The sequence below is a fragment of the Heteronotia binoei genome, chromosome 7, assembly GCF_032191835.1.
Source record: "Heteronotia binoei isolate CCM8104 ecotype False Entrance Well chromosome 7, APGP_CSIRO_Hbin_v1, whole genome shotgun sequence".
Lineage (NCBI taxonomy): Eukaryota > Metazoa > Chordata > Lepidosauria > Squamata > Gekkonidae > Heteronotia > Heteronotia binoei.
Window position 1 is genome coordinate 105203572 of NC_083229.1, and position 21739 is coordinate 105225310.

Consider the following 21739-nt stretch of genomic DNA (forward strand, 5'->3'; position numbering starts at 1 on the left):
CACATGTTTGTGAGGGTATGGTAACATCCACAACAACAGCCTGAACACCAAACTTTGAAACAGCTGAAATTATCGGCCATTTTTCAAAGACTGTCCATGTAAAGCACATTAGAGCAGTCTAACCTGCATCAAGATGGCCAAATCTCTCTGTTCAAGGAACAGCTGTAGCTGGCGTATCAGCTGAAAAGGCTAAAAGGCATGTCACAGAAGATATTGAGTCTCCAATCAGGATAGGAGTGCCTGCCCAGCTGAGGAGAGATTGTTGCCATACCCTCACAAACAGGTCTACACTGAGCAAAGAAAAACAAGTTTAAAGGACTCAAATAAATAAATGTATATAGAAGCACTTTCAGGTTATAAATCTGCTCGTTATTGCAGGGAAGGGTACCTCTAGAACAGGTGGACGTCCTGGTCCTTGGCAGCTGTCACTGATCCTCAGTTTTGTCTGGACTGAGCAGCTGAATGCAGCAGCCATTGAATGCCATTAAATGCATCACTGAACAGCTGTCTAAGAGACCCTCATCTGACTCTCAGTGCCAGCCAAACCTGAGACCCAACTAGGGCCACCGTTTGTATCTCGGAACAGCACCCATATCCCACTTGTCAAAACCAGTCACTAGTTCTTACTGGACTCCCTGAGTAGTCCAGGGTATCTCTTATGCCTTCTTCCCTCCAAGCCCTCTGCCCTCTATCTCAACTGGTTATCGACAGTTAAACTCCCCCCAGTTTTTTTTCCAGTCCAGCATTTTATTCAGCTTGTTTGAATCTGATTGGCTGGTTCAGAACAGAGAGAAAAACACAGTAGAATTTTCTCTTGTCCATCACAGGGATGTTCAGATACCAAAATAAAAACAAACAACAGCAATCTATTCATTGGAGATTTATTTTATGCTTGTTCTAACTGTAACTACTGGAAGCCAAAACAAGGGGCCAATTCAAGATTTAAGCCATGAGAAACAAAACTAATGTAGATGAAATATTCAGCCCAAATTGGTTCATCCAAAGGGTAATCAACATATGGAATGAATTATGACAAAACCTAAGGGAGGAAAAATTAACTCCAGAGATGCAGCTATTTCAAGTGCAGAATTTCAGGCATGCAACGGAAACTACGACGATGACCCAAAAATAAACACACACACAAAAGTTGTAAATACCATTTACTACTTCTACATACAGTTAGAGATTTCTCATTGGAAGAATTACATAGACTGGCAGCATTTTTGTATGATGACTCAGCTGGATTCTATCAAGATAGTCCTTTTATCATTCTTCTCCCAGGGATCATTATAACCAAATGTCCATGAAAGGAATTTTTAAAATAAAAAACAAAACCTATTTGTGCTATAGGAACAGAACATGTGTAATTCCCCTCTGTAACTGCAGATGTTAGAGCATTTCTCTAATAAATAGTCATTAATATTAATTAATAAATATTAATTATTAATATTAACATTAATAATAAAAGGGAACAACTTTTAAAGCCTGTAGATTTTTAAAATGAGAGTAATTCAGCCACTAAAGGTGGTTTTAAATTGTACAATTAACCGTGATTCAGTGGGTTTAGAAAGGTGTATTTCCATTGTGGATTACATTGTCAGAGTCATATCTGAAATTATGTTTCCTTTTCAGACTTTAAAGCAGTTTTGGGTTTGGGCAAAAGATGGTCACAAATGCTCTTTGTCATGCACTAGACATTATTATATCGACCTGTATGTCAAAAGCACATGGCAATCTTGTCTGGAGTTCCAGCATGGTATAGTCAGTAAAGTGTCAGACTAGGATCTGGGCAGGGCTTTTTTGTAGCAAGAACTCCTTTGCATATTAGGCCACACACCCCTGATGTAGCCAATCCTTCTGGAGCTTACAGTAGGCCCTGTACTAAGAGCCCTGTAAGCTCTTGGAGGATTGGCTACATCAGGGGTTTGTGGCTTAATATGCAAAGGAGTTCCTGTTATAAAAAAAGCCTGGATCTGAGAAATCCAGGTTAAAATCCCCACATGCCATGGAAGCTTGTCACATTACATTGGGCCAGTCACATTACTCTCAGCCTAACCTATCTCACAGGGTGGTTGTGAGGATAAAACAGTGCAGAGTAGAACAATGTAAGCCACTTTGGGTCCCCAATGGGGTGAAAGGCAGAATATAAATGAAGTAAATAAACTTTGTTGAACATGATCTTTCTGACATTAAAAACTAATGGGACTTCTTAACTGAAGCCCATTAATCTCCAATTCTGATATAATTATTTCTTCACTATGCCCCCCTCCCCCCCCAAACAAATGGTGACCATATAAACCAAGCTTGTTATTCCAGTTTGGTCCCTGCATCTGTCAAACAACTTCAATATACTGCGTGCTAATTTGCTCCTCACCCTCTTATCTATATGTAAAAAAGGTAGTCCCCTGTGCAAGCACCAGTCGTTTCTGACTCTGGGGTAACATTGCTTTCACAACTTTTTCACGGCAGACTTTTTACGGGGTGGTTTGCCATTGCCTTCCCCAGTCATCTACACTTTCCCCCCAGCAAACAGGGTACTCATTTTACCGACCTCGAAAGGATGGAAGGCTGAGTCAACCTGGAGCCAGCTATCTGAATCCAGCTTCCACCAGGATCAAACTCAGGTCATGAGTAGAGCTTAGGACTGCAGTACTGCAGCTTCACCACTCTGCGCCACGGGGCTCTTTACCTTTACCTATATGTACGGACTGCTAAACTTCCATTTCATTTCCATTTTTATACCTCGAATAAAACTTCATTGGTCTTCAAGGTGCCACTGCACTTGGACTTTGTTCCTGCCAGGTTAGGTATTCTTTAGCCTGAGAAACCATAGCAACAAGCTACTGTATGAAACATTCAAAATTATGCAGTTACTGGCTTTCTGCATTTCTCAAATTGTTTGGACCTGATTCACTCAGGCAGGCAGCTGCCAAGCAACCACATGCAACTCAAAGTGTGTGGAAGCTTCTTCAGACGATGACTGATTCATATATAGCTGTTCACCTTGTGGATCTGCCAGTTTTTCATCATTAACAATGCTGAATAGTTCTTAATAGTTGTTGGGTGAGTTGAAACTCAGGTGGCAAGTACTCGATCTACTGGAAAACAGCTATATACAAACCTCTTCCCATGAGGAACAATTGGGATTTCAAGTACTGTCCAAATAAAATCTTATACTGAATGGAAATTCAAGGTTTAGGGGAGAAAATAAGCTTTTTTATTTTAAATGAACAAAGCCTAAGTACATAATTAATTGAAAGCGCAACCCTCCTTAGCCAAAGAATTCTGAAATGCTGTTTTGGATTTCACCTTCCTATTGTTGCGCATCATTTAGAAAGTATGAAATTCAGTCTTAAAGAGCTAAAGGACAGCAGCACAACACCTGAGGTCCTTGCCCCCTGTGTGCATTAGCATTGCAGCTCCTTGTGAAAGCCACTTGTTTCCTGTTGCTTTTAATCATTATTTCTGTCCATCTTTCACTTTTAATATCTAAAATATCAGCCACCTGCTGATCCCTCCAGCTACAGGTTTCTTGGAAGCACGTATTCCTCACAATGGCAGCTCTGGTTCAGTTCCAACAAGAAAAAAATAGCCCTATTAAATGGTTACTAACTGTGCTTGGAAAGCGTGAATGCTGAAATTGGGTCACACGCATCCTTCCTGGGACATGCACGCTACATATTAGCACAGTAGTAAATTCAGCAGAGCCACACATTATAAGCTATGTACATTTGCAGAACTACCAGTGTGCTCAAATCTACATTCTGAAATATCTTGAAGAACATTAACAGTACCCATGCTGGATCAGGCTAATGGTCCATCCAGTTCTGCATCCTTCTTCACATGCTCCCAGAATGCCTATAAGTAGGGCATGGTGATCAAGGCCCATACCTGCTGCTGTGCTCCCATTTTTACATCCTACAGCATTTGGTTGAAGTAATTAGCTATTCTATATCATCCTCTGCATCTTTTTCAATGGTTACTGAAACTGAATGCTCCATCAGGAATCACTTTGCGGTTAACTTTTGTTGGAGGTTATCAGGAGATCTGAGATGGTTTCATCAATATGTGAACACACCTCTTTTTCATGCTCTTTTATCTCCTTTATAACAAGACTGCAGATTTTACTTAACCAACGTCTGTATACAAGGATGGGCTGGATGATGATTAAATAAGGAATGATCAATAATCACAAGACACAGATTGCAGTGACTGAGCTTTGTGTGTCATATTGCTTGAAAAGTTTGATTAAATGCGTGAAAGACTGTATTGCATTCCTCCCAATGGACCAGGTTTGCAGTTGGGTATATTTCATGACCAGATGTTACTCTCATTATTTAGACGGTCTGGACATTACATTGTCCAATATCCATCTACTTAGATGTTCTGGATAAGGTTTACTTGCTGCTGCCTTCAGTGGTTCAGCAAGCAAATAAATATGACAAGGGCTAACACATTATTGGCAGTAGTGCTACAACTGTAGAAGTCCATTTCCCACTTGACCATATTCATTTAAGAGTTTTAGATGACATATAAAAACTATTCTTTTTTGTTTAGGCTGGATTAATGGTAACAATGGGTATTTTTCTGCTGATTTTAGTTGATAAGATGCTAGATTTTGGTGGTTTCAACACATTTATCTACAGCTGACTGGTTTGCTAGCTTTGTATTTTGTGATATTAATGTGCCTTTGCCAAACTTGTTCTAAATATTTTATTGTAAGGCACCATGAAAGGACTCTTTACAGGTGGGACATTTTTTAAAAAAACCACCACTAACAAACTCATCCAGAAGGTTCTTCAACAAAGTGCTTAGATGTCATTGAAACTTGTGCAAAAAGATTTCCATAGTAGTTTAATTAATTAAAAATTCTATTCCATCTTATATCTTGAGACTCAAGACAATTAATAGTGAAACTGAGAATCCAATATATTTGTCCTTGCTGTTTGAACACAATATTTGGATAGCATCATTAAGAAGGGTGAACTTCATGGATCCCATAGCAAGGATTTCTGGCTGCCAAATTCACTAGGGCAGGCTTTCCCAAACTTTTCTCTCCCGTGGCCCGGTTATTTTTACACTTCACCATCGTGGCCCACTAAAATTTGGGGATGGAGCCAGGAGACTTTGGGGTGGAGCCGGGATACAGGAATTATGTCATTTCCTATGGTGTCAAGGACCAAGTGATGTCACTTCCGGGGCATACTGAATCAAAATTCCAACCTTTTCCTGTGATGTCACTTCCAGGGCACTCCCCCAAACCTGCCTCTTTTTCTGTAGTAAATTTATTTTCAGAAAAATCTCTGAAACTCATGCTGAGTCAAAATGGGGGTGGAAAGTGGGTGCTCCTCTTTTCCATCCCCACACCTGCATGCACGTATCTGTTTGTGTATTCTTCTCCAGCTTGCAAGCACTCCTAATGCCCATGTTCAATTGCCTGCACCACCTACACATCCCTTCCTCAACAGCACTGGCCAGTGTATGCAGTTGGGAGTGCTGTTGCCATTGTCATTAGGAATGCCAGCACTGTGTACCACCCACACTGGGCCCTGGCAGCTGCTCTACCTCAAAATATGCTGACACATTTAGTAGGCCCTTCCTTCAGCTGTTACTACTGGAACCCTGCCTCAAGCTACAACCAAGCTTGCTTGGTTTCAAGAAAATCTTTCGACAGCTATTTTTCATACTTTTCCTTGACTGAAACACTGGGAAATTGCTGTGAAAGGTAGGAAAGAATTGTACTGCAATTAATGAATTAATTTCAAGTTACATTAAGTTCATACAAGCTTTTTTGCAGTTATCCCCAAAAGGATATTTATGAGGGACTTGCAGCTTTTTACTGGCTGTGTTTCCCATGCCTTTAAAAGCAACCTGTTGTGCAGACACTTAGCCAGTGAACTACTTTCATCCTTCTTAATATCTACAGGAGGAGTTTAGTTTTGGTGTCAGACAGCTTTTAAAAGCAGGACCAGTAAAATGGTGCCAAGTTCATAGTACCATCTCTTTCAGTGCTGTTGAGATATACTGCAGAAATCTCCAATAATCTCTTTCTGCCCCACACCTCTTACTCTCATTCACACAGAAATCTCATAGAAGGCCACCTGGCTACAACTGGGGGTGCCAACTTTTCATTGGCAGAGCTCCTATGTCTGCAACAACAGTATGATGAACAGAAAAATTTCATCCAGTAAAAATTGAAGGAAAGAAAGAAAGAGAAAGGAAAAGAATGAAATGGAAGGAAAGGAAAGGAACAGATAGACATGTTAAGAAAGAACATAAACATAAGAGGAGCTATGTTGATCAGGCCAGTGGACTATCCAGTCCAAAATTCCCTCATACAATGCCCCAAAATCACCAGAATGTCAACCAGTGGGGCCACGCCACTAGAAGCACTCCCACTGTTGCTCCCCCACCCAGCACCAAGAATACAGACAGAGCATCACTTGCAGGGAAAGAAAGAAAGAAAGAAAGAAAGAAAGAAAGAAAGAAAGAAAGAAAGAAAGAAAGAAAGAAAGAAAGAAAGAAAGAAAGAAAGAAAGAAAGAAAGAAAGAAAGAAAGAAGGGAGGGGCAAAGAAAAAAAAGGCTTCCTCACTATCAGATGACCCCAGCCAACAAAAATTCTGCCCAGGGGTCATTTGGTAAAAAAAAAAAAGTTACTGGAATGCCCACTCCCCGCCCCTCCCGGCTGAAAAACACACACACACCCTTCTTTGCCGCCCAGGCCTCCCGGGGAAATCTCCCCAAAAGAACATACTGCGAGGCACATGAAAGCTCATACTTTGAAGAACACTTCATGGGTCTAAAGTGCCAGTGGATGCTAGCTTTTCTCTCAAACACTGGGAGTGGGGGAGAAGGAAGGAGAGGCAGCCCAGCTCCTCTCTGCACAACATAGAGATGGGATGGGGCTAGCTTTGCTGGAGGCAGGACTAGCTTTGGCTTTTCTTGTGACCCAGTAGTGAGGCTTCCGTGGCCCGGTACCAGATCAGGACCCTGCAAATGGGAAACACTGCACAGGGTTTTAAAAATAATAATAAAATTGTGATCAAAATCACTAAACTGTGAACACCAGGGTTAAAAAAAAATCTAGTGCAGGACAATAATATAACGTTTGCAGCAGCCAGCCTTAAAGTTAATTGCCAGGATAGCTTGTTGTGGAGGACCACAGTATTAATTAGCACTCACGCACATTTGACGTCCTTGCCCTCATAATGTTAGATAAAAGTGAGCTGAAGGTATGCAGACCTCAGTAAGAAGGGTGAATTGAATAGTATAGCCCAAGAATTCATGTAGAGTCTATAATGATGTTCCTTATGGCAACCAATAGACCCAGTGCCTTATCTAGTGCAGCCTCTGCTGTGTGGAGCAGTCCACTGGAAGAGATACATACAGTTTCTACCTTGAAGGTTATACAAGGCTGTATACTCCATTGGGCTTTCAAACTTTTTGATACTGTGGTTTTGTTGATGCTGCCAGGGATATTTGCAATATTACGGCTTTGTTGTATTTGGATTTTATGCACTGACAATTTTAACTGTTTTAATATCTTACATGATTGGTTATACGCTGTTTTGAACTTCGTCAAAACAAAAGAGAACATTTCAAATAAATAAAATAGCTGATAGTACCAGCTCAGAAGTATTTTAGAGAGCCTTCATCTGTTGCTGCTGCAAGACTAATAGTAGTTACAATATGTTTAACAAAAAATTAAGATACAGATATCCACAAACTGTCCAAACCTAGTAAAGCAAAGAAAATTCTACTCTAGATGCGGCAATCAAATCGAAGACGCTAAGTCAAAATGGCATCAGTGTTTTCTAATAAATTACTTGACTCATTTGCATGAGTTCCTTCCTGAAGTTAATAAAGCTGTTAACCTGCATTAACCAGTCAATGGCCATGGTTAATGTAAGGGAAGGATTTATTAACTCATGGTTGCTTCTAACAGTGGGAAAAGCTTTGTATCAAGATAGCATCATGGGGAAAAAGAGACAAATATATACATGGATATATTAAGGTGTTTTAGGAGTCTTACTCCAAACTCCCTTTGGAGTTACTATTACTATTTGTTCACAATTTCTGTCAGAATAGCAACATACATGGGATCGACTAAGAAGTAATACAATCACACCCTTTATTACATTTTCCTTTCACCATTCCTTCAGTTAGCTCCAGGTGGCATGTATGGTTGTCTCTCCTCTGTTCTATTTTCAGTACATTCCATGTGAGGTAAACTGAGCTGGGAAAGAGTGACTGAGTGAGCTCGTGACAAGCCATGCTTTGAACCTTGGTCTCTTCAGTGAGAGTTCATCACTCTAGCCACTGTCTGCATCATCATCTTTTTTATGAGCTTCAACATTTGTGCTAGAGAATGGAGCTCTACTAGCGTCTAAAGACAAGGGACTCATTTGAGCAGATTCTAAATGTAGCCTTTCTGAGTTATTGGATAACTGTGCAAAGTGAGACAATGGTGGGCGGTCCAAAGAAAATGCTGCTAAGCTATTAAGACTTATGAATCCTGTTCACCTGCCCCTTGCTAGAGAGTTACAGCTGGATGTATGTGGGGAGTGGCTTGCTGGTCCTTTGGTATAGCTTCACCTGCAGTTCCATATGCTGTCATAAGCACACTCACACACAAGTTCACAAAAAAGGGACAGTTTCTTTTCTGGTCTCACCCCACATGTATATATATTAAAAAATAAGCATTAGCCAATCTGGACCTCAAGTTTCAGAGTCCAAAAGGCCAACGGGTCCAGGTTGCCCAATAGAAAAGTATTAGCATATCAAAGATATAGCATGTTTTCTCTCCTGGTTGTAGATGCAAGTCTATTTGGTGAATGGGTTTTTCCCTAGCCTGTGTGACTCCTTCAAAGTAGTCAATCATTGTAACTGTCAGCCCCATCTGCCTTTCATCCATCACATTCCTCTTGTCTGACTGCAATGGTTGAGCTTTACTTATTGACACTTGAGAACAGTGGACAAGGTACTTTGAAACCACACTGATCAATGTACCATTATGTGTAAGGCCAATGACATCAATCCTCCACTGTTAAAAAAAAAGCCTTCCCTTTAACCTCTGGTATTGGAGAATATGTTAGTTTTCAGCTTTCTATGTCTAGTCAAGGTGATCAGCAGTTAGTAGCATATCAACTCCTCTGAATGAAACCAATGCTCTTACTCCATTTCAATCTTGCTTCCAGTGGATTTCAAGAAAGTAACTGACCCGGATGCACAGAAAGAAAGGGAGAAAACCTGGCTACATTATGGAATCTCTCCACATGTAGACATTCTGCCCACAGTGAATGCATAGTGGGCATGCAGTTGTTGTTTTTTAAAGGCTCTATGGAGACTCTATTTTATAGAAAAGCAGCATATGTTTTAAATAAAAATAAATAGACTGTTTGACTTCAATGGCTAGTAAATGGGTAATGTGTGAAGAAGACCTTGACCGTTTTCGCACACAGCTCACCTCGCAGTCACAATCCTGTTCCCTCTGCAGCATCTGGTCGGATTTCCCACCATCTGCACCAAAGTTACAGGAAGTGCCGCAGCTTTTGCGTAGCAAACGTAAACCGCTAAACAGTTTACATTTGCTTTGCAAAAGCCGCAGAACTTCCTGTAACTCCGGCGCAGATGATGGGAAATCTGACAGACGCTGAAGAGGGAACAGGATTGTGACTGCGAGGTAAGCTGTGTGCGAAAATGGTCCTTGTGTTTAGGAGGCTAAAAATCATGCCCCCTCATCCCTTCTATTTGCTAGGGTTGTCTCCTTACCATAACAAAATACAAATACCTCAGTATAGATACCTCAGTATAGAACAAATCTAGGCACATTAGTAGAATATGTTTAAAATTCAGATTTTTAAGATATTAACAATAATAAACAGCCTTGGAAACAACAGAAACAGCTTAGTTTTACCATGCTTGCTTACCATGCTACTACAGTAGCAAAATCTAAAAAGTTCTTTACTCACCTCGGTTAAACCAGAAATTTCTCCCTTGGCTAATGGTCTAGTAATCGATGGACTGAACACTCTGGCATCTGGAACTGGCTGCCCTTTCATAAAGTGTTTCCCTGCTTCATAAATGTCCACTTCCACCATTTTACCCATGAATTCAGGGTTTTTTGGCACGAGAACCTTTAAAGAATGATTAAGAATATCCATATTTTTTTCATTCATAAAAGAGAAATGCAAATATAAATCCATCAAAGTTCAAAGCTCAAGTCCCTTGGATGTAGTACTTGAAATGTTGGTAATAGCTTTACCTATGCAGCATTAGATCAACTTTTCATTCCTACTTACTTGCAGGCGTATGATACGACAGAAAAAGTAATATCTGTAAGGCACCAATTTACTATCTCTTTTAGGTTTCAGATTACTCTCCTGATAATGTTTTCTTGATGTTTCCTACTTTTTTTTCTAAGAAATTTACTGGATGCTTATGTTTCAGTACTGCATTTTGCATGATTTTTAAATGGCTGTGAGACTCATTAAAATAGTGAAAGGACTATAAAATCTAGGCTTGATGCTCTGACTTCTGTCTATTGACTATCGTAAATAAGCATTTGCCTTCCTAGTGTGCTTAAATCTGCTTCCTTCAGTGAAACCATTCTCCCCCTTTCCAGGAGCAGCCAGCTAGCTGTACAGCATAGTGACACTCACAAATCACTTCCTATTCTTTTATGCCACAGTAGTGCTCCAACTAGAAACAAAATGGATTCATACATAATTAGATAAACATGTCAGGCGTCTGAATTAAAAAAAAAATAAGCCAAAGACCTGCCTCAGTCAGTGTTGAATCTGCAGCTAGATCAATGTTCCCTCTAAGCTGAAGTCTTATGAGCAAAAATTCTACTTTGCGAGCTACTGGCATTAAAGTTGTGAGCTACTGAATAAATTATTGTGCTCTGGTGTCATCCTTCCTGAGCTAAGACAAAAATGTGTGAGCTGGAGGCTTAAAATCTGTGAACTAGCTCACTCTAACTCAGCTTAGAGGGAACACTGAGCTAGATTTGTGTGTCACTACAGAAGTGAATTGAGGAGGAAAAAGAGTTCACTCTGCTGAAGAAAAAATTCTTTCCCCCCAAATGTCTATTCTGCTGATTTATTACATCTTTTATATTATGTGTACAATTTAGAATTTGTACATATTTATAATCCTTGAAGAAACTTCCCTAAAGCTGTAGAACTGGATGCAACCAACAATTCTAATCACTTGTGAGGCCGGGGGGGGGGGGAGATTTTTGTATCTACAATGTAGATAGAAAGGGGGAGGGGTGTTGTAGATCCATCTAACTGCAGACCTCCACATTCCACCCCACTCTGTTCTCAAGAGCCCCCAGGAATAGTATTTCAGGGAATAAAGTGGATTGCAGCAGAAAAGAGAAGACGGGAAAAAAATCCATTCCTCATGTTCTCCTTGTAATCTGTTTAATCTAACCTGGAATGCTCCTCATATCTATTGATTTTATACATTCCAGTTAAGTTTCTATGAATATAATCTTTGATTTATAATTAGAATTTTAATTAGTTGCTAATGGGGTTTTGAATGTATGTTTGACTGTGATACACTTCAAAATCTGAAAGCCCCATGTCCTCCACCCCTTATAAAAGAGTACCTGCTCATAGAATTGATTATGGCCAACGTAAAACTTTGAGTCAAAAGATTCTTCTGTAACCAGAATTTTCTGTCTCTCTCCAATCTGTGGAAAAAAGACAACTGGAGATCAGTGAAGAGGTAAAGCCATAAAATACTTAATGAAGACAACAGTAGTTTAGAAACTTCCTGTGCTAATTAATACTGCTGTCGCTGGATAATTTATCATCTCACTGATAAAAAGTACTTCCTCAACTTACCCACAGAACAGATAACAAAAATCCATGATTGCTGGAAATTAAAAGGCGCAGAAAACATCAAAGTGTAATTTATTTTAAAGCTTGCTTTTGTAAAGATTTTTTTTGTGAATGTCAACAAGACATATATTAATGCATCATGTGAATATGTTTCCACTGTAGCACTTGTGGTTTAAGATCACTGCTTTGTAACACATTACATATGTTCAAGGTTGCCGTTACAAACCAGTCTGTCTTCTGCATATCTTGAAACATTCAGACTGTATCATTCTCCTTTGATCAGATAGAACTGCCATGAAAGAGACATATATACATGTTTGAGAAACGAGTGTTATTAAGGTTTAACCTTAATAATCTTTGCTGTGGTCACCTGCATAATAATTAGCCACTGTGAACTGGGAAACATTAAACAAGTGAAGCAAAAATTTGTGCAAAATTTGTGCACTGAACAAAAAGGAGCATAAAATTCTTACAGGATCTAGTAGTCTCAAAGTTCCTGGTATTCCACTGGGGGAGAATTTGCACTGCAGGACCTTAATAATCTCAACTATTAAAACAACAAGCCTGTCTATGACAGCAAAGGTGAGGCTTGCATTAAAAAAACAGATGTTGTATACTTGTTGGGTAAACACTCTCAAAGGAAATTATTTTTCCTGTTGGAATTGACTGAAGGGTGACCCTTTAACCAAAATATCACACTATCAATTCTTTATAGCCATCATCTCCTCTTTTCCTTATTTATTTCATTAAAGCAAATGGGTACATATCGGGATTGCTGTACTTCTTACTGGCAAGTTATCATGCCTACCTTTGAAAGACCATTCAAATACATGGATGAATGTAAACACAATTCACAATGATTTTGAAGTGATTTCATGTACTTTAAAAAGATGGCTGAGACCAGTGAACTCAATTAGATCTCTTCCACTTAGCTTGGTGCAGAGTAAATGCAGTCATGTTAGTATTAAAGTGATTATCAACACACTTTTTCTCCCCCCTATATAGTCTTACGAATCTGAGTTCTGCACTCGAAAAATTCAGGATAATTGCTAAAATACAGATCAAGGTGGAATAAAGTTTGAGACCAGTGTCACCTTTAAGACCAACAAAGTTTTATTCAAGGCATAAGCTTTCATGTGCAAGCACACCTTTTCAGATCAAAGTGTCATACAAGCTTTCAGTTTTCTGGTCATAATAAATTGTCCAAAATCTCCTTCTGCATTTAATGTCACACTCAAGCTATAATCCATCATCTTCTTATTGGCTGGCAGCTTGCAACAGAACAGCCATACACTACAACTATTGTGCATGTTCTTCTGTATTGTGATTATTACTCTGACATTCGTGTTAAGTATTTGGATCAGTTGTTAGTGGATTTAATAGGCCAATCTGATAATTATAAGTCCCATTTTCTTCTTTCCTTGAAAAACGCTGTAACTATTGAAATGGTGGCAATTTTTTTGTATCTGGCTTCAAAAAGGCATGATTTGCGTTAGTTGTATTAAGTGCTCCTTATTTCTTGTATACTTCTTAGTGTATAATGCCAATAAAGTTTGTTGTTGTTGGCCATACACATTAAATACAGAGTGCACCCTTCCATCTCGAGCATTTTGTCCCTGAGGTACAGGGCTCATTTGGCAATGAAGTGCTGGGTATGGCCTATTCTAGAGGATTCAAGGCAGACAGCAGACCAATATTACAAAGCATCTGCCACAAATGGCAAAATCAAGATCACATCTCACAGGTGGAGTTGTTCTTCACCATGCATCTTCTTCTGACAGACTAGTGGACCTGCACTGTCAGTGGGAAGACTCATGCCCCCTCATGGGAAGCCACAGGCCTAGCTTCTCTCATGTCACAGAGGGACACAGCTGGCTTGGGACAAGAAGCTAAGAGATCACAGAATTTGGAATCCCAGGACTAGCCAGGAACTTTTGCTGAGCTTTCAAGCTGTGTGCTTTTTGGTGAAAACTGAGTTTTATTCTGAGCCACTTGTTTTAAAAAATGCTGGTAAACACTTGCTGCTGATGACAGGCAATATTAAGTGACAACTACTGTATAAATATCATATACGGTTTGCCTATGGTGAGCAATTTTTAATATTGTGTTCTGTGCATAAATCTGCGTACACTAAGCCCATGCTCGATCTCATTTAGCATTGAAGAAACTGTTCAAGGCAACAGATGTACACAGTGCAGAGCTCCATCTTTTCAACTATTTCTCTGCCTGGCTGGAGGCTAGAGAATCAGGAAGGATTAAATAGAAGTCAAAGAAAGATGGCTTGAATAGCTTTTAGTTAGCATAACAAAAGGAAGTGCCTCAGTTGTTCAGCATCGGGCAATGCATCTCATTAACTACAAGTGAAAGAACTATTATTCCCCCCCCCCCCTTCTCCACTACTGTTTGGCATGGAGATATATTATATCAGAGAGAAATAGCATGGCCATTGGAGAGTTTCTGCTTTTGCATCCCAGCGATCCTGCTTCGGGGTAAATAGCCCACTTCCATTAGTGTGCACCTGCATCTGACTGCTTCATTTTGATTTGGTCTCCTGCTGTGAAAATGTCGCTTCTTCAAGCATATACAAGCCCCGAAATGCAGTTCATATGAAAATTATATTTAGAGATGTCAGCAGTGACCTAAAAATGACAACCGGGCCTCGATCTATCTGCTTCCTTTTCAATTCTGTTATGTTGTGCAGATTTACAGTCCTTTTCTGTTGTTCCTATTTTCTGCAATGGTGCAATAAAATTTAAGTGTTACAAAGTTCTAGTTGATTAAGCATTCAGCGATTATAGATCTAAAATAACATCTCAAAGTGACCAAACCACAGGGCTCAAACAGAAATTGTTATTGGGAACATACATGAGGATGCTTACCATCTGCAAAATCTGAAGTTCACAAATTACTAGGAAGTATAGCATTTGCCTCATAATTTCAAACTGAGTAATTGTTTACTTTATTGAATACACAGTAGGAAGACAAGGTATTATATTCTGTTTTATTAACATCTGTCCATATCTCCCACATTAATCACATCTTAGTGGCTCCACACAGATGTAATGTAGCCTAATGTCCACTCAGGAATGCTTTATGGACTCATGGGCTCCAGCTCCTCCTATCCCCTTCATTTTGGGCATTCATCTGTCTTCAGCTTTGAAATAATTTACAGTAGTATCATGCACAACCAATTAGTTAATTTCTAACAATAGTTAGTGCTCAGCAACAACAACAAAAACAACAACCAACCCATAACCATGGAGAGAAGCAAACAAAACACACACATGGAGAGAGTCTGTGGGTTTTATTGGCTTGTGATGCCAGAGTTCTCCTGGGTGCCTCACCCTTTCCTCTGTATTCATGCCTTCATGAGCTAGTCTTTTTCAGTAAGAAAGCAATCAATCAATCTTTACGGCACTAGCAACAAAATGCCATAGCAACCAACAACCAGACTCAGCAATATAAAAAAACTCAATAAAACATTCAATACAACAATAAAATTATATGAATAATGATAAAATTTAGGCTGAATTATCAATAATAAATTATAATTTAAAATTTATCCAATGCCATCCTAAGAAAACAACCCAAAGTGGTAAAAAGGAGAATAGACAATATATCTCATTACTCATTTTTAAAATCTATAATGGCAGCCACAAATCTTGTCACTTGGAAACTAATATATTTATCTCCATCTGACAATCAGAATACTAATTTCTCTTGATTCAACCTTCCTAGAAGGTGAGATAAAGTGGTATACAAAAACCTATTTCATTCAGCCTCATGTTTTACACAATAAAATATGACATGAGATAGGTCTTCAATAGATGTTTGATCACAGGGGCAAACTCTTTTCTCATAAGGTATCTGCTGAAAACAACCTTCATTGGCCAGGAGGAAAGCAATGTGAATTAGATGAGGAATAACAAGACAGTCAGTCAGGTGGATTAGGTTGAATGTGTGTGTCCAGACCAAGTTCACCCAGTACATTTCCTTTGTAGACTGGGGATTTTAACCTAGTCTTCCCATATAAGTAGGCTGATAATGACCACTATATATTGCTGTCTCTGTATTCTCACACTGTCTCATAGCAGTTGTAGTTATTTCTCTGGGGAAGACTGTAGTTTTGTAGACAAACACATAGGCTTCAGTCTGTGTCATAGGCCCTTCACATGTTCTTGACCAGCACAAAAAGCAACTTTTGTACAAAATCTCACAATACCCAGCCATTTCATGTTTTCCTCTGGGTCTCAGGCTCAAAGCATTGACCCTTCTGTAATGAATGTCAACAAATCAAGAAGAGGTTTGCAACTTACAGATGCACACCTGAACAGCACATACATTGTCTCCAGATTTTGATGAAATAATTCAGAGCAAGAGGTGTCAGTTATCAGAGACTGTTAAATAAATATTGCAAGTGTGCTAATGTTTTAAGCATTTTTTACTTTAAGTTTTTTAAAAAAATCTTTGTGTTTGTTTCTGTCCTTTATAAAGTTTCCATCTTCTTACAACTGCTGAACAGCCCAATTCCAAGATCTGTTTTTGCAGCAGGCATCGTGGAATGCAACATGCTGCTCAATACATAGAAAGTAACCTGTCGAAACTTCCAGGCTCCGTCATCTTGGCTTCAGAGGTGTCCGCAGATCGTCCTCCTGCAGCACCTCTGAGTCTGGCTGTTGGAGGGGTGTCACAGAAGTGATGCCCCCATAGAAAAAGCCCGGAAGAGGTTTTTTCTTCGGCATGGGACTTTTACGGGGAGAGAGGGGTTCAGCGGCGGCTTCCCCTGTGCTTACTGTATGTCCTGAGGCTCTGCAGCAATGAAAAGCTGGCGCACCAGCAGAAAAAGAAGGCCTGACTGCTTTCTTGCTTTCGTTTTCTCCAGTACACCTTTGATGTAGCATCTTTCTACTCCTAATGTGATGATTCTACTTGAGAAGTAGGTGTTTTCCTATTCCGATGCCTGATGGGTCACTTACATAACAATGAGAGAATAGCTCAAAAGAAGAGAAATGAGGCCTCGAATAGTTACGAGCAGCTTTAACTGTTTAAATTGGATTGAATACAACTACTACAATCAACCCGGATTATAATTGGACATATATTAAACAGATTATTATTAGGTTGCAATATGATCTGAACATAAAAGAGATATATTCTAGAGAGATCTGTCTCTATCGCCTGACTGTATTTGAAAGAATGGCATTTGAAATCTCAGCTGGAGCTGTCGTGGAATGTGGATTAGCAGGAGCTTGAAGCTATTTTACAATCTGAACTAAGAGACTGAGTTTGCTGTCAGAGAAAAATGGCACTGCCTAGTGAAATGTCTTATAAAAAAGATATCATTAAATATCATCTCTCTGAAACAGGATCTTGCCTTATTTATGCGACTTATTGAAGACCAAATGAGTTGTTTTATGCTGAAAGCTAACGAAATTGCAAATCTACAGGAGTTGAGTGCTAAAGAGAGCCCGCTGACGTCTGTGGAATTCGAATGGGAAAGTGATATGCCCCGAAACAAACAAGGGAAAATCAAAATGGTCTCCTATGTTGCAGTATTAAAACAAGACCAGAAATTAAGATCTAGTGAAGTCATGCTGAGAGGGGAAAATGGTGTTGAATTCTTCCTCCCACTGTTGAAGGGCAGGCCACATTGAGAAGAGAAAAGGTACACTCCAATCAACAAAATTAAGATGTGGAAAGCTTTCTCGAAGAAGAATTTTGATTTTTTTTTTATTTTTGTGAATGGTTGGATATGGAACCCTGATTAAGAAGTGGTATGCGATTTTAAAAGGCAACTGCGCTTAAATGGGCTGTCTCTGACGTAATATGGATGCAGAAATTAAAGGAACTGAAAAGCTTTTAATCTTTGGGAAGAAGGATTCCTGAATTTTGGGGGTTTTTTGTGGATAAACAAACATGCAACTATTAATAATGAACAGATATCCAGTTTTAAAAGAATAAGGGAGATTTTGAAAAAATAAGATAATTGATAAAATTGGAAAGTAACCTGTCCTGAAACAGAAAAATACAGGAAATAACGATTGCCTTCAAGGAACACAAGCCAGAAGTCCTCTGCCAAAATTAGAGAGAGCAAGGAGTTCACTGAATGTCTACTGATAGTTTCTAAAATGGAGCCAATGCCGAAACATACAGGGAAATTCAGATGCCACTAATGACATAGATTCATAGGTTCACATGATCATATAGTTGACAGTAGTGACCATATGGTATTCAAGGCAAGAGATTAACAGAGATAGCTTGACATTGTCTACCTCTGCACAGCAACCCTAGATGGTCTCCCATCCTTGGTGGTCTCCCATTCAACTACCAACCAAGCCTGACCTTGCTTAGCTTCCAAGATCTGGCGAGATCAGGTTAGCCTGAGGCCTTCCAGACCAGGGCAATACATGTTAACATACTTTTGGAGAGCAAAAGTTTCTCCATTTCATATATGAACTCAGCTATAGCCTGCCAGTGCATTGTCACACTGGCACCAGATTTCAAACCGAAACCTGTCCATGGCTTACAGATGTTTGCAAAAAGTACTCCGTACGCTGTTGCAGTTGCAGCCAGGTACTTAAACATAATAGCAGTTTTTATTTACAATTACTTTAAACAACTAACTCATTGTTCTTAAAATGGAATTTCAGCATCAGTTTGTGAATTTTCAAGATCACACAAGCTCCTGTGGGGGAAGAGGAGAAGAAAATCAATATGGCATCATTCTGTACCTTACTTTAGGGGCCTGGAGCATTAAAAGAATACTTGTACTGATAATATTTGTTGCATAATCTCTCTCTTTCTCTCTCTCAGTGCATTCAAGGTAGACATTTTTAACAGAAATATTTGTTCATAGAACAGGACAGTAATCTTCAAGAGAAAGGGTGATCTTTTCCTTTGCTCTCAAGTGGAGAATTAAAAGGCGCACTTTTATTATTTTAAAATAATAATCATCCAAGCCTTGTTTGGTACAGACTGCTGCCAGCATAAAGGGATTCAGAGACAATACCCAAAACATAATATTGGGATGACAAATATGTAATGCCCCAAAGAAATATGCTAGAAATATTTATATGGATATATTATTCATTGATAGCAATTTAAATATACAAAAGATATACATCAAATTACAGCAGAAGATGTTTTTAAAAGTACTATGTTTTCTTTGTGAGAACACATCACTGTCTAATACATCAAGAGCCTGAAATTAACAGTTTTATTGTAACAGAAGCTTTTGTGGATAAAATTCTACTTCATTGATGCTGAAGAGATAATTCAGGCATCTGATTAAGTGGATTCTAGGTCATGAAAGCTTGTGGCACAATAAATCTATCAGTTTTTAATATACCCTGAGTCACCTTTTGGTTTTTGTTAAAAATCTGGAATTCAACAGGGATTCCTCCCATTTTTTGTTATCTGGGCCCTTGTTCAGCCTCTGTTTTGCTTAAAAGATAAAGCTGGAATCCAGATACCTTGGGAATGAATTCAACTCAGCTATGCTTTTATTATATATCAGTAGGGAGCTGGATTTCAATTACTGTTTTCTTCAATATTGTGAGGTACTATAAGATTAAATTAATGAGTTTAGATACGCATCTTTGTACTGCCAATGTAATCCTTCAGGCAGAGCGGCCAACTTGGAAATTATGAGAAGGCAAATTATATTATGTTCACAATGGGCACAGCCCATTTTTCAGCAGTAATGAACAAATCATTTGGAGACAGAACACAGGAAGAAAATAAACATGGAAGATATCGGTGATGTAGGATGAGGTAGACAAATTAACAGTTTACGCCCAACAGCTCTGAAATAAATAAAACTTTAATCACTCCATTAAAAAATCACATTAAAACATATCTTGCTTTTCATTTGTTTAAACAAAAAAAGGTCAGGACGGCTGAAGATGAATCTATGAGTTCAATGCCACCTTTCTAAGCAAAAGGTAGAGATGGCTGAGGTGATGCAAGCCAGGTATTGGTCTATTCTGCACTGGTGTTTCGCCTCCTTTTTGTTGTAGTATCAGTCAGGTTTTCTTTGTTGTTTTGTATTGCCATTGTGTTTACTGTATACATCCATCTGGATTCTCCCCCCCCCCCCCCCTTTCTGCATTGCTTTCCTCTCTTCAGTGCTCAGTTCACTTTCTGTTCGCTGTTGCCCTGGTCCCTTTCATTCAATGACCTAATGCTAAAAGGCATGAGTCATGAGGATTTAAATGGAAGGTGTTTGCTAGAGGCTAATGCGCAGCTGCAAAAAAAAAAAATCATGTAATTAACAAAAATTGAATGCCACCCCCACGTGTGTTCACCTTAATTAGGCAAGAAATGCGAGTTTTGCTTGTAGATGCAGAATGGGAACACAGAATACATAATAAATAAACCAGAGGGGAAAAAATAGTGCAGAGGGAAGGCATGCAAATCTGAAGTCAAGTATATTACTATGGATTTTGTTTGGAAAATGATGGTTCATAGTTTTGTTTTGTTTTTTAAACGATTGTTAAGTGCCTGGGAACCACATGATGGAAGGTGATCTATACATCCTTTAAATATACAAGGACGGTTTAAAAGCAACAACATCTTAAAATTATGTTTCCATGATAACTTTCTTTACTGCCTATATCGTCACTACAATGTCTCTTTCCTAGAAAATAACCTTACATTATGTGATGAAGTCCACAATCACAAAGTACATTCAAGGCTGCTTTAAAACCATTCATTTGCTAACGTATCAATTTCTACATAATATCAAAAAAAATCATACTATAATACAATGTTAGGACTGCTATGACTTTAAAAAGGGAATTCAAATGCACAGTGTATCTTTTTGTGTGTGTATGGTTTAAACTTTTGTGAGTTAGGGCTTTTTTTGGTAAATTTCATGACCTAATATTTTTTTAAAAGTGCAGCACTAGTCTCTTGAGCTTTGCATATCCCAATTAAATTGATTCAGCCTGTTTGGCTCAATTGCTTCACTTTTCCAGAGGCTGAAATTCTACTCTTTCCAACAACTGCTGTGTGCTGAGATTGGTCTATCCAGTGGCTCTGTCCAGTATGTAACATAATTGTCATCTTGCCAGGAAATTAGATTCCTCTTCAGCTGTTCCAAATATTTCATCATAGATGATCTGTCTAGTCTAGTTTCTGCCTTGCAAAACAGAGATCAGAACAGGTGTTGGGCTTGTGAATTCTGTATTTTCACTTTGGGAATGAAAAAAGAAAAGAAAATGCTCACTGTCTAATGGAAGAAGTTAAAGTATCAGGTGGAAATCAGTAATTATCTGGATCATTTGTCAATGTAAATGCATTTGATCACTCTTCTGAAGCAAGATGGATGCATTCAAGAACTTTTTTAGATCTTAAACAAAACTTGATTACAATGGACAAATATTAATTACATATCACTATTCAGCAGCAATTGTTTGAAGAGTAAACAGAGAAAAAACATGGCAGAATCTAAACAAATTATCTTCCCGAGTCTTTTGTACAACACCTATTGCTTCAGTAGCTCCCTGCAATAAACTGCTGGTATTAAAAAAAGTTTTAGAAAGTAGTTTAAGAGGTTTGGTGCATAGCCTTCTGCAGAAATAGTAGGAAGGATCTTGAGATGTGCCTGAATCTGCCCTTTGGATCATAGCATATTGCCTAAGGAATAATGTTGCAGCCTGGAAAATCCAAATACACTGCTACCACTAGTTTTCACCTCATGAAAACTGGTAAAAGAGATCTTTTAATCTGCACTGATTAGCAAGTGTCTCAACTTAAAAAAAATCTTTCTAGATAAAGGACTGATTTTTGATTATTGGTACAAGCAATATGAAACATAAGCCAACCCAATTGATAAATGAGGTCTTTCAAAAAGTAATGCCATGTATTTCCTATTTTCCTTGGA

General features: G+C 38.8%; 1 protein-coding gene across 1 annotated transcript in view; it reads right to left on the bottom strand.

The window, feature by feature from the left end:
- Nucleotides 1-21739, bottom strand: part of CDKAL1 (CDK5 regulatory subunit associated protein 1 like 1) — a 406460-nt gene that overhangs the window by 15879 nt on the left and 368842 nt on the right. The window contains exons 12-13 of the mRNA XM_060244150.1: nt 11619-11702; nt 9973-10137 (exon numbers count right to left, since the gene is read on the bottom strand). Coding sequence (XP_060100133.1) covers nt 9973-10137; nt 11619-11702 — 249 coding nt within the window. The remainder of the gene's footprint in view (nt 1-9972; nt 10138-11618; nt 11703-21739) is intronic.